The following is a 14,020-nucleotide window of genomic DNA, read 5'->3' as shown; positions in this document are numbered from 1 at the left end:
CGTTACCCTCCGTAAGGTTATTTTTCTGTTATTCTCTCTGTAGGTAACACAGCCCCTGCCCCTTCTCCCGTGAGCTTCCTTGCTCTGTCCAAGGGAAGAGAAGCCTGATGACTTTCCATCTGAACCGTCAGGGACAGAGAAGGGAGAAGCTTTTTTTTTTTTTTTTTTTTAAATCTGGAAAGCTCTTTGCACTCATCGGTGAAGCACTTTGCGTGCCCCACCCCTTTAGGGAGCCTTTCCAGATCGCCCCGCCTGCGGAACCCTGTTTATCTAGGGCAGTTCTATTGCTACCCTTCACGATTCTCCTTACTTTAGACTTTGAACTGGCCGTGCTCTTGAGTAGCCTGTCAACTCTGGAGTGTGCCATCCTGTTTCTTTTTTAAACCACTTTATTGAGGTATGATCGACATATAAAAAGCCCTACCTATTGACTGTCTGGGACTTGATGAGTTTGGACCTGAGTACACACCTGTGACACCCTCATTGCTATCAAGGCATAAACATGCCCATCCCCTCCCAGAGTTTCCTCCCACTCCCATTATTAGTATTAATTATCATTATTGTTTAGTGAACCCCATTAGATTCAGCCTGGGGCTCTTCCGGGAGCAGCAGATCCTGTGTGAGGAGCTGAGGTGCTTTTTAGACCAGAATGTGACTGCCTTCCTTTCTGAAGCCAAATCCTCTCTGCCTCCATCTCTGAAGGGAGGGTGACTCATGGCCCTTTGGAGAAGCACTTGTTGATGCAAGCGCCCCTCCCTGACATTCCAGTGGAAAATCAACCCTTTGCTGGCCTGACTAAATTTATAGTGGGCTAGTTCTGGCAGCTGGTGGCAGCAGCTGGTAGTTAAAATCTTGGACAGATTTTTTTTTTTTCCCCTGAAAAATATTTCAGTAACTCTAGTCCGAGCACCACCACTGGTAGAATTTAGAAGCCATTTATAGCCTTTTGCAGTTGGTCCAAGAAGAGCTGCTTTATAAGAATCCCTCCACCTACCCAGAAGTCAGCTTGGCCATCAGGAACATAACTGGGTCACTAGGCAGTAAGACAAAAAAGGCCTTCGAGCTGATGGTACAGTGTGAATTTCACAAAATTTTTTTTTTAGAAGTTTCACATAGTTCAAGCTAACTTATGTGTATATACGCATATACTTATTTTAAAATGATTATGTTGTATGGTTTATAAACCTATTTCAGTGCTTATTAACTCTTGACCTACACACTGTTCTAACACCCTCGGCTTATGTCTTAGTCTGTGCACAAGAAGCAGAGAACTGAGGAAGGAAACTAGAGGGGAGTCAGGTGAGTTAGCAGAGGTGCTGGCTGGCAGCCTGCGAGTGAGGGGCAAGACTGTGTTGGGAGAGTCCTTGGGGACCGTGCAGTCCAGTGCCTTCCTTTTACAGATGGAGAAGTCACCTGGCTGAGATCCCAAGGTGGGGCCGGTCTAGAATCCAGCCCTCTTTTCGTGTACAATTGTTCTGTTAGCACCGCGGCATACTTCCTCACTTATGTCATAGTCACTCAGGATGCTGATTGTGTGTCATTGAGAAAGCATTTCATTATGTGCAAGATCCTCTGTTCAGAAAATTCAGAGAAGTGTCCAATATGCTTTCAAGCATTAACCCTCCCAAAGAGTTAAAATGGAAATGCCGTCCCATAGAATACGCAGGCAGATATCTCTTACCCCCCAAATCCTCCCCTGGGATCTTTAGTTTTCCTGGGGGTGCCTGATGAGTGAGGCGTGGCTGTGCTTCTGCCTTGAGACGAGGCTGACAAGTCCAGGTCCTCATGTGGAAAATGTGAGTACAGAAGTGGGCTTTACTCGGATTGTCCCATCTCTTAAAACTTGCACTGAGTGATATACAAACTGAAGGCATTCCCTTCACTTAAAATTATCCTTAAGTGTGCTTTCTTATTTATTTTGATTGTAAACACAGTGCACAGTCAGCCTAGAACTTAGAAAGTAGAAATAAATCCAACAGGAAAAAGCACTCCTGGGGCACCTGGCCAGCTCAGTCGATGGAGGGTACGACTCTTGATCTTGTGAGTTTGAGCCCCACCACGGATATAGAGATGACTTAAAAATAAAATCTTAGGGGGATCCCTGGGTGGCTCAGCGGTTTAGCACCTGCCTTTGGCCCAGGGTGGAGTCCCAGGATCGAGTCCCACATCGGGCTCCTGCATGGAGCCTGCTTCTCCCTCTGCCTGTGTCTCTGCCTCTCTCTCTCTCTCTCTCTTTGTGTCTCGAATGAATGAATATATAAAATCTTAAAAATAAAAATAAAAAATCTTAAAAAAAAAAGCGCCCATAATTTCACTATTGAAAGAGAATTACTATTAACACCTTGGCACACATCCTCCTCATTGCTTGGTACTCGTTCACTCTGCTGCATGCTTCCTGCACGTGTGTTTATATGTAGGTGTACATATAGACATGTGCACATGAAACGTGGGTCATGCTACCGACAGCTTTAAAATCTCTTTTTAGTTCATGATGGACGCATTTACCTCTAGGTGTATGGAGATCTACCTTATTTTTTTTTAAACAGCTGCCCATGAGTCTGATCTACAGCTATGCCTTAATATGATCAGCTGTCCCCTGCTGTGGGACATTTTGGTTATTTGCAGTTTTTTTGTTTTGTTTTGTTTTTTATTTTGCTATTATGGTCACAGTTATGATCAGCATCTTTGCTCATACCCTTAATCATCTCCTTAAAATAAATTCTTGGAAGTCCAATGACTGTGTTGAAGGAAATAAAGTCTTTTATGGCTTTCAGTGTGTTGCCAAAGCTCCTGGGTGATGTTTTTCCACTCAGGTTTTTTAATAACTTTGGAAGATCGCTAGTGCCTGTAGTTGAGGATTTTCCTCCGGGCTGGCTCCTTCTTTTCTTCTTGTATCCGTTTCTCTCTGATTCCTTGGGTGTGGTCACAGGGTTCTGGGATCCTGTTCTGGGGGATTTGGAATGGGAACCGTGCAAGTGGAAGGGAACATCACAAGGTCCATGGAATAAATAGTAAGGGTGTGGGCACAGGCATGTGCTGGTCTAATCATATTTAAAACATAGTTTTGGGAAATTCACCTTGGACCACCCCACCTCTCATTCATCTCAATGCCATGGGCAGCACTTTGTGGCAGAGCATTGAAGAGGAGTTTGGGGCTAATTCCTTGGCTTAGGATCCAGTCTCAGTCCTTCCACCTGGCCTTGGGGTCTGGATCCTGTCCACCCTGTCCCTTCCTAGTCTCCACTATCCACACTCCAGTAACAGTGACCTTTTGCATTCATTGATCCCAAATGCTAAATTCGTTCCTGGTTCATGGCTTTCAGGTATGTGGCTTCCTGTACTGGAGGCACGCTTCCTTTCTTTTGCACTGAGGACAAGTTACTCAGCCCCTCTGTGCCTCAGTTCCCATATCTGTAAAACGAGGATAATGAGAGTAACCACCTAACAGGGTTGCTGTGAGGATCATATGTGGTGAGGATCATATCTATGAGCACTTAGGCTAACAGTTCCTAGCACACAGTCATTGTCACTGGGCTGGCTGGCTGGCCTCAGTGTACCACTCCACAAGGAAATGTTCCCTGACTCCCACTACCTACCCAGACCTCCTGGTTTTGGTTTATGCTCTTAGCCATCTGTCTCTCCTTCTTAGTGCTTACTGCTATTGTCACTAAATAAATCAGCATTAAAAAAAAAAAAAAAGTCTGACTCTTGCCTAAGACTCTAAACTCCGCTAAGGCAGGACCCACCTCTTTCTCCTTCACTATGTAAGAGTCGGTATGCGATCAGTATGTGCTCAGGGACTGAAAGAGACTGTCCTGCTACTTACTGCCCAGAGCCAAGTTCATCAGAAAGAACAACTCATGGTCCTCCCTGATGAACTCACCTGATTACCAAAGGGGTTTCCCAGTGGAGTGAGCCGAGGCATGACCAGTGTGTGACAGTGACCAGCGTCCCTCTGACCTTTCAAAGCCTGCTGCTCTTGGAGGCTGTTTGGTGTCCACCTTCTCAGTGGATGAAGGGCCAGCATTGTTTTTAAGTTTTAAGTTTCAGGGTGCCTGGCTGGCTCAGCCTGTGACTCTTGATCTTGGGGCCCTGAGTTCAAGCCCTGCATTGGGTGTAGAGATACCTTAAAAATAAAATATTTTTTTTCAAATTTAAATGTAGGAAATTTTTTTTAAAAGATTTTATTTATTCATCAGAGACACAGAGAGAGGCAGAGACACAGGCAGAGGGAGAAGCAGCCTCCCCAAAGGGAGCCCGATGTGGGACTTGATCCCAGGACCCTGAGATCATGCCCTGAGCCAAAGGCAGGTGCTCAACCGCTGAGCCACCCAGGCATCCCAAAAATAAAATCTTGAAGAAAATGTTTAAGTTTCTAATGCATATAGATCAAAACTTTAAAAAATTCAATTAAATGAAGTACTGGAGAATGAAAGGAGACTCACAGCCAGGGTTTCTCCGCCTGAGCACTATGATGCCCTGGGCCAGATAACCCTTTGCGGTGGGGCTGCCCTGTGCATTGTAGGGGTTTAGCAGCATCCTGACTTTTATTATTAGACTCAACAGGCAAGATTACTCTATCGCGGGGCTGTGCAGGCTTCTGAACACTTGCCCTGGGTTTCTGTGCGCGTCCTGGAAGGGGACGCGGCGCTCCTGGGCCAGCGCCACCTGGGGGCCACACTCGGAGGAGCAGCAGACCCGGCTCTTGCCGACAGGGGGGCCCTGAGGCCCTGCCCAGGGTCCCTGTAAAATGTGCTGTTGAAGCACATTGAAAACTTTCAGGAACATTTCTGAGCCTTGCTTTTTCCCCACTTTCCTCTCCCCAGGTCACATGTACCAGATGATGTCATCCAGCCAGCTGCCCTTGAGGACCTGGAACACCCACTGTTAGCTGCCCCTTCCCACCCTGGTGATGCCTTCAGCCCCGTTTCCAGGGATCTGACGGCCCAGAGGTACAGTGGGGCCTGGGGCTGCATCTGGTGGTGGGAGCCGGGGCCCAGGCCTCGACGCTGGCCTCCCTCCCTCCCTGCCACCCTCCTCCCCCCGGTCCCCTCCCCTGCAGCCCCACCTCTGCAGAGGTCTGCATGCCCTTCCTACACAGGGCCCCGTTCTCACCAGGAAGACCCTGCCCCAACGGGCATTTTAGAGATTTGTTCCCTTGTGATCTTCAGGGGCCCCTATTTAAAATAGAAGTCTTCTGGAAGAGAGGACGTGCTATTTATACCTTGCCAAAGAATGACTTAGCTGCCTCTGACCTCCTAGGACACGAGCGGGGTCGGCTGCTTGTTTTGTCTTCTGGCAGTGGTGGGAGAAGAGAGGAGCCAGCCGTCGGATGGGGAAGGGGACCCGGTCTTTGTGCCTTTGCTTGGCTAATGAGTTAGGCCAGGCGGTCTTCCCTCACCTGCCCTTCATGCCCCAGCCACCCCACAGCAATCACAGATGTCCAAGTACACTGTGCATAACCCCACTGGCTCTTACTCTGTGTAAACCAGGCTTGCTCAGAATCAGCCTCAGGATTTGGCTCAGATGCCAGTACATACACACATATCCTTCTCTCCCTAAACATACATGTTCCTCCCCACCCCACTCCTCTCTCTATATAAATATAGGTTTATATATATACACACACACACACACACACACACACACACACACTTTTCCAGTTTTATTGAGATTTAATTCACACATGACATCATAAGTTTAAGGTGTTAGACACAGACGTTTTAACTTATGTTTATATCACTAAAACAGTTCCCATTTGCAGTGTTGCATGGCACTAGGGAAATTGTGATGAACAGGCACTCCCATTTGACCCCGACCCAGGAAGCTGGTGGGACATACCCTCCCTTAGTGAAGCCTGGAAGGAGGCTGAGATCATCCTCATCCCCTCATTTTACAAGAGGGAGCCAGAAGGGCAAGGGGAAGCTCTCTGAGCATTGGATGCAGGAGGACTTGGCTGGGGGGGTTCTGTGGCTGCCGGAAGAACCAAAGTACCCTTGGGGCTTGGTCAGTGTTTCTGAACACTGAGGCTGTGTTTTATTTTTTGTTTTATTTTTTATTTATTTATTTTAAAGATTTTATTTATTCATGAGACACACACACAGAGAGAGAGAGAGAGAGAGAGAGAGAGGCAGAGACACAGGAAGAGGGAGAAGCAGGCTCCATGCAGGGAGCCTGATGTGGGACTCAATGCCGGGTCTCAAGGATCACTCCCTGGACTGAAGGTGGCGCTAAACCACTGAGCCACCCGGGGTGCCCTGTATTTTATTTTTTTAAAGATTTTATTTATTCATTTGACAGAGCACAAGCAGGGGGAGCAGCAGAGGGAGAGGGAGAAGCAGGCTCCCCACCGAGCAGGGAGCCCAATGTGGGCCTCGATCCTAAGATCCTGGGATCATGACCTGAGCTAAAGACAGACACTTAACCGACTGAGCAACTCAGGTACCCCTGGAGGCTGTATTTTAAATGATGTGTCCCGGACCTATAGCCACCATGTGGAGCATGTCCCATCGTGTGTCCCTGTACATCCTCCAGACACCCGAGGAAGTGAGAGGTTCTGTTACAGACCCCTTTGCCCTTCTACATACGAGCAGACTGAGGCTCAGTTCCATGTACGTGTTCAAGGGCACAGAGCTGGTGAGCAGCAGCAGAGCTGGAATTTGAAGCAGATTCAGCTTGCATGCCAAAGCCTTTGGTCTGAACTTCACTGACTGTGGGTAAAGCCAGTTTTCTTCCTCTCACGACGCTTGGGGCTTTGCCTGCATCACTGGCCTCTTCCAAGGCCAAGGAAGATGACGCATTGTAGCGAAGCTGTGTCACCTCTCACCATGACCAAGAATGATCACAGGGTACAGGAAGGAACCAGTGGTTAAGCACAGATCTAATCAGTGCTGAGAACTTGGCCAGCTTTCTGGCTTCATTCCCCAGTAGAGAGATTCAGGTGGAGTTCCAAGAGCGGCTCTGGCCTGGCCAGTGTTATTGAACATGTGTCTGGAGTTGCATTGTCTTGGTTTTACTGGAAATTAATAGAAAAGAGGCAGTGCTGATAGGAGCAGGGATTGGTCTGGCTTTGGTCACCAGCTGCTTCCACACAATACTCCTTATTCGTTGCTTCCATATTTGCGACTTTGCCTCTTTCTAAGATTTATTTGTAACCCCAAGGCCAATACTTATGGTTCTTTCATGGGCATTTGTGAACATGTGTAGAGCAGCAAATAAATAGATAAAAAAAAAAAAAAAAATCAGAGTTGCCTGGGGCCCTTGCTCCCCACTGAGGTAGAGCAAGCATGGCCTTGTCTGAGAGCAGCTCTCATACTGTACACAAGTGTCCTTCATGGTGGGTTCAGGGCCACGGTTTCTGTAATGTAGTTTTTGCTCATGCCCCCAAACGTCGCGGTGAAGTGCTGGGTAGTGCATTTTAGTGCAAGAAGGCTGTGGTGTGCCTTCTGTTGAAAATTCTTCTGTTAGTTAAGCTTCATTTGGGCATAAGTGATAATGGTGTTGGCTGTGAAGTCAATGATGTACATTAAATAACGTGTTTTCGCACAGAAATGCACATAAAATAGGTACATATTGAACAGTTGACAAAAGTATTATGACCAGAGGCTTGCAGGAACCCAGCCCAGCATAACCGCTAGGAACAGAGGTTCAGAACTGGCTAATTCGGCATCTGTGACGACTTTATAGAATGTAGCCACTGTGAGTAATAGGAATCAGCTGCACCTGACCTTGTTGATCCAGTCCACAGGCTTAACTATGAAGGGCATTCTGGGGGCGCGGTGGCTGCTGTTCAGCTCAGCTGTGGCCCTATTGCCCCTCCCCACCCATGTTAGCCTGTTGGGGCTGCTGTAACAAAGCAACACAGACCAGGGGACTCACAGATCTGGAGGCTGGGCGTCCATCTCGGTGGTTAGTGAGGACTCTTCCATATTGCAGACTTCTCACTGTGTCCTCATGTGAGGGAACAGGCCGAGGAGCTCTGTGGGGTCTCCTTTATAAGGGCACTAACACTAATCCCATTTGTAGGGATTCTCAGGACCTAGTTGCCCCCCGAAAGGTCCCACCCTTTAATTCCAACACACTGGGGATAAGGATTCCAGTTTGTGGATTGAGGGAGACACACACATTCAGACAGAGCACCACCTTCAGATCCTCCTTGGTGTCCTGCTGAGAGTAGGGGCAGGAGAGGCAGAGGGCCAGGCAGGGGGAGGCTGTGACAGGCCCTTCTAGAGGTTTGTTCCCCCAGGAGCTGTGTTGGTACTTCAAATTTAAAAAATGAATTTAAACTAAAATTTCAAAATTAAACTTAAATTACATTTTCAAAATTAAATTTCAAATTTGAAAATTAAATTTAAAAATTGAAAATTAAAAATTTCAAAATCTAAGTTAAAATTTCAAAATTAAAATTTCAAGATTTAAGTTTCAAAAAAATGTTTTAAGTGGGGCTGGAGGGTTTGCTTTAAGCCACTCTTGTTCCCTCCCTCCAGTTGCCTGTCAATTTTCTTGTTGCCATGTCCTTCCTTTACAAGACGTCTTCTCCCTGAATAGGGAAGAAGAGAGATGGCACCCCCATCTCAGGCAATCCTCAGCTACAATGGAAGGGATTTGGAAACACCCCCTCTCTTCTATTAGAGCCACTGGAGGATGTCAAAACTTGCTTCTTCCTCAGGAAAGAGCCTGTGAACCTGCTTTAACTGGTTGAGCTTCCCTTTTTGCCATTGGCTTCCCGGGGTCCAGACCTTTGAGAACATTCTGCAAATGACTGCATTGTCCATGGCCACTTATATTCCCATCTGTTCAGTATTTTCAAAAACATTTTTCAAGCCGTATAATTGTTTAAATGCAACCTTCCAGCTGTACCACATTATTAAACAGAGTAGAATGGGGCATTCTGGCTACGTCCCAGAACCTCCTGTGCTTTTCCGTTAGGAATCCAAGCAGAGGAGGGTCTCCCTAGACCTCGAGGCCTTCCCTGGGCACACCGCTGGGAAGCTGCTCACCTGACTCATGGCCGTGGAGGCCAGACTTCAGTGTGCATCAGAATTAACCCGGTTAGAGCACAGGTGGCTGCCCCACTCTTAGAATTTCTGATTTGGGAGGTCTGGAGTGCAACCCAAGACTCTGCATTCTGGAAAGTTCCCAGGTGATGGTGGTGCTGGTCTGGGGTCCACACCTGGAGAACCACGGGGTGAAGCAGTCCTGTCCCAAAGTTGTTCTCCTCCTTCTGGGTATCGGCAGCTCCACAGGATTGGAGACATCTGCCCCGGCTGGTGGCTAAAGTTTCTGATTTCCACCGTCGGACAGAGGAGCCAGGAGCAGAGGTGGCTCCTGCCCAGTGTCCGAGCCTCACTAGAGAGTTAGTTTCCAAGTTCAGAAACTTCAGAATTTTCTGAAGTTGAAAGTACAGGGGATTCACACTGACTTACAGCTTCTGTTTTTCCTCTTGCTCCCAAATCATGTGGTTTATTTTGGCGGCATCTGTTTGCACCAAAAGATTTTCAGCTGTGGGTATGCATGAGCGGGTTCAGCTGCCTCACAGAGCTTAGCTGAAGCTTTCCTTAAGGAAGTACCTTATTAAGAACAGAATGACAGAGTGAAATTATTTTTTTTTTTATTTAGAAAAGGAATCATCCAAAAAATAAAAAATAAAAATAAATAAATAAATAAAAGAAAAGGAATCATCCAGGCGTACCTGGGTGGCTTAGTTGGTTAAGCGTCCAGTTCTTGATTTTGGCCCCAGCTATGATCTCAGGGTCATGAGATTGAGCCCCATGTCTGTCTCTGCACTCAGTGGGGAGTCCACTGAGATTCTCTCTCTCTCTTTCCCTCTGCCCCTCCCCCCAGCTCTCTCAAATCAATAAATCTTTTTTTTTTTTAAAGAAAAGGGATTACTCAAAGATCTCTAAATAACAGAATTCCAAAAAAATTAGAAATAAATATCAGAATTGCTTTGTGCCATTTAAACGGTATATGGTAAAGGAACATGCTGACAAATCCAGTTGACGTACCCGGTACCCAGTAGGCTGAGTAAATTGGGGTGCATCTTCATGCTTGGTCAGGGCCTTTGAGTTTCCAGTCCAACCGGCTACTATGAGGTAGAAGCACACAAATTGCCACCTTGGCAATGTTCAAATATTGACAATTTCATATTTCAAACGAACACAGGATTTTGTTCTTGCGTTTTGGTTTCTCATGGGCCTTGAGCAGCATTAACTGTGTAGGTAGATTTTTACTTTCTGAATAAATCACTGAATCTTGGATATCTGAGGTCAGTTTCTTCTTGCCCTCTGCCTCCCACTCTCTGTAACCAGGGCCCGGGAGGGTGCAGAAGGAATCCCACGCCAGGAAAGAGGACCCACAGAGCCACTGGTGACTGTAGCGACAACTAATGACCCAGATCAGAGGCCCTCGCATAGTTTTGGGATGGCGCTTATGACCTTTCCTCTCCTCACCAGACCAAGTTTTGCTTGGGTCAAGCTTAAATGTAATTTCCCTTCTCTGAGCACAGGTGTGCTCTGCAGAGGGAGGGAGGGTAGTAAGAACGTGCTGGGAAGGAGCTCATAGGCCAGTTCAGGGTTAACTGTGTGGAGCCAGCCCCCCGCTGGACGTGTGAAGGTCAGCGATGTTTGGGGGCCCTTCACACTCTGGCCTGGGCTGGGTTTCACATGCTGGTTTATCTCAAGGGACACTGAAATAGCTCGATGGGCCTGCCTTGGGGTTTCCAGCCAATTTGCAAGCCTGTCTGGGCACCTCGGATTCAGGCTTTGCTGCTTTGCAAAGGCTGCGTGTCAGAGGAGCCTGCTGTATCTCCTGTCACCCAGACTCGTCTTATCAAAGCACGTGCCTCTGCTGGCCTGCTCTCCAGTGCCCTGACCCACTAAGCTTAGCTCTCCGGAGCAGCGGCAGCCGAGTACTTTCTTCCCTCTAGCTTACATCTGACTTTCCATGTGAGCCGAGTCCTTGGCCTTAGCTCTCGCCCTGTGACGTGATCGTGTGCACTTGGGGGATTCAAGAAGGAAAAATCAAGAGCCTGCAAGGAAGGGTCGTTGTGCTAATACCTTCCAGATGGTGATATGAAATGGAAGATAAGATGCTGTCGCCCATCTGGCCCGACAGGACGTGGCGTGTTCGGTCTGGATCTTAGGGGTGTTATCGCCTCCGTGACAGCCAGGTCACTCTGTTGTTTGTCCTTGGACAGGGGCTTAATTTGGCGACTCCAGCTGATCTCTGAAATGCAGTTCGCTGTCAGGTCTATAGGGGACCTGCCAGGAGGGACTCAAGCCCTGACCAGGGAGTCAACAGGCGACAGTTAGTGACAGCATCTCACCACGGTGGGACTTGCAGGGCTGTCAGGCTGAACTCAGGCCCTGCATCGACATTGTCCATGTTTCTTGGGTCTGGTGTGGGTGGAAACGGCATCCGAGGGGCTGGCTCGCCAGTTACCGTTTGTGAGGACCTTGGCAAGTGGCAAACTCTGACCACTAGTAATGGCTTTCCAGGGATCTGTGTCCCAAAGGATTCTAAGGTCCCGTCCAGCTGGACCTAGCAGGGAAAAAAACAATGCCACCATCAATAAGTCACATGTGTCTGCTGGAAGTATGGTGGCTTCTGTCTTCTGTTTAACGCTTCTCTTTAACACAAAAGGCTTAAATTAAATCAACATTTCCGTCATCTTCCAAAAATATCAACATGCTGCGACTTTGAATGCAGCTCTTTGTTCATCCACTAAGGCTTGGGAAACATTGGGTAACTCCTTAAATGGGCAGAGGGGTCTCAGAGTGTGCCTAGGAAGGCCTTCACGTGTCTTACCCCGAGCCCATTTTGTAGGAGAAGAGATGAAGGCCAGAGAACAGACACGCCCGGCATAAGTGACGCGAGAATACAGGTGTGAGGTCCTTGTCTCCGGGCCCTGGCCTTCTCTGGGCTGGTTCGGTGCCCATCCAGGAGTTCGCCCTGAGGGCTGGCAGGGGCACTGGCCGTGGCTGAGGGCCCAGCTCCCTGACGATGATGTCTCGGGTGGGCCCCTGCTGGTCAGGGGGGCTAGGGTGGACGTGGGGGCTGGCGCAGAGGGGCTGAACTGTGCCCACCTGCTTCTCATCTCTGCTCTAGCAACGCCGCCCTCCGGCAGCTCAGGGGAGTGGGGTACAGAGATCTCCGCGCCAGGGAAGCTCTAGACCTTGGGGTCTAGAACCAGGGCCTGGCTTCATGCCACCCAGACAATCACCCAGGGCCCTGTGCTTATCTCAGTGCTCTGCTGTCACCGTCCTGAAATTCTCGATGCTTCTGCAACGTGGGGCTCTGCATTTTCACTTTGCATTCACTTACATTCCACTTTGCTGGCAAATTAGGTTGCTGGTCCTGCCTCCGACTCCTGATTGATTCTGATTTTCAGAATATGGCACAGTTGTCCTGCTGTTAGTGGCCTTTGTGCTGGGGAGGCCATGGAGGCAGGGAAGGAGCTGCCGCCATGTGTTGCCGAGCACTTTCCATGTCCTGGGCTCTGTGCTGGGGGCCAGAAAAGCCACAGTGGCCGCCCCAAGACTTTGGGAGGGGAGCAGGACACCCTAGCTGAAAACAGGTCAGAGGCCCAGCCCAGCTTGGCCGTGCAGGGTGGGCATAGTTACCCCCACCTGGGCTGGGGCTCCTTGTTGTGGTGACACCTCAGGAGGACTCTGGGGTGGGCTGGAGGGGCCTGTGAGAGGGTGGCATTCAGGGGCAGGGTGTGCTTGAGCCCAGGCACAGAAGCAAGAAGCTGCCAGGAACATCAGGGGATTGGCTTGGTGGGGTTAGAGCAGAGAGAGGGAGAGGATGCGCCTAGGAGGGGACAGGATGGAGAGGGGGCACGGGAGCCAGTGTAGGAGGCCAGGGAGTCTTCCCACCTGGATTCCTACGGCTGCGGAAAGTTTCAGGCAAGACCAGGACCTTCTCAGAACTCGGGCTGGGTCATCCTGGTGACCGTGGGGCTCAATGTGAGGGGACGGAGGAGGCAGGACAGCAGGATGTGCAGAAGCCTGGCTTGGAGAGGTGGTGGCCCCCGGCAGCAGAGAGAGGTGGCCTGGGACAGAGTTTCCAGAAGGAGGAGGTGACTCAGCAGGAAGGGGTGATGGAGAGGCAAGGATAGTCCCAGCTTCTGGTGCTGCACCGAGTCACCAGCTGCTTCCCTGTTGGGGCCTGACGTCCCTGACCCCTGGGGATGGGCCAAGAGAGTGGTGGCCACATTCCTAACAGAGCAGTTGACTCATTTGTCCTGTACGTCCTGAGAGCCCAGTGCAGGAAGGGGGTGGCCCCGGGTGGTGGGGCCAGCAGAGGGCAGGGTGGAGGCCCAGGAGCCACGGCCTCCAGGCTGACAGGGGCTGCAGGGCTGAGGGGACACCCCTCCCCCAACACACACACCGAGTTCTCAGTGAGGGCAAATGCCTGTCACCTGTGAGCACCCTCATCAGTGGTGTGACTGTCACCGTGCTTCACCCTGCGGGTCTGGCTTTGCTCTTAGGCTGCAGACCCTGGGCAGTGTCTCCCCTCCCGTCTGCCCGGGCTTTCAAAGACAGCTATCTTTCCTTGGCGCTTTGGTAGGGTACCTTAATGTAGCAGAACCACAGATTCTATCACCTGTCTTCAGTCTGCATTAAATAAAGTCTTCATGGGGTGTGCGCAGAGGGAGCTCGGCCAGCATGATTTCTTTAGGAAACTAAGTTTTAGACGAGTAGTTTGAGTTTGTCAGTGGCCTGTTCGCTGCTTAGGAATATGAGTGAGTGTAAGCTTTCCAAGTGTGAAAATGGTTCTTTACGGAGCTTAAAAGCCCCCAATAGTTTGGCATTATTCTTTTTGAATCATGTCTTTATAAAATATATTTTTTCAACCACTGTCCAGTTGTTATAAATCAGTTTGGACAGGCGAGGTGTCACTGTGCCTGTAAACCCACTTTGTGGTTTCGCCAAGTTCTGTCCAACACACTCGCTGTCATCTTTGTTCACGTGTGGATCGGCCTCACCCGGGGCTTTCCCATGGTTGTTACTCTCTG

General features: G+C 49.3%; 1 protein-coding gene across 15 annotated transcripts in view; it reads left to right on the top strand.

Annotated features, from left to right (window-relative positions):
- The window catches only part of TACC2 (transforming acidic coiled-coil containing protein 2), a 206,033-nt gene that overhangs the window by 94,371 nt on the left and 97,642 nt on the right, over positions 1-14,020 (top strand). For 12 of the 15 annotated variants that reach the window (XM_077877359.1, XM_077877366.1, XM_077877368.1 and 9 more), the window contains one exon: positions 4,827-4,952. The exons of the other annotated variants lie outside the window; for them this stretch is intronic. In XM_077877359.1, the coding sequence (XP_077733485.1) occupies positions 4,827-4,952 (126 nt within the window). The remainder of the gene's footprint in view (positions 1-4,826; positions 4,953-14,020) is intronic. 15 annotated transcript variants of the gene reach the window in all.

The sequence above is a fragment of the Canis aureus genome, chromosome 29 (assembly GCF_053574225.1).
Source record: "Canis aureus isolate CA01 chromosome 29, VMU_Caureus_v.1.0, whole genome shotgun sequence".
Lineage (NCBI taxonomy): Eukaryota > Metazoa > Chordata > Mammalia > Carnivora > Canidae > Canis > Canis aureus.
The sequence above is the reverse complement of the archived record's forward strand: the minus strand, read 5'-3'. Positions and strand labels throughout refer to the sequence as shown.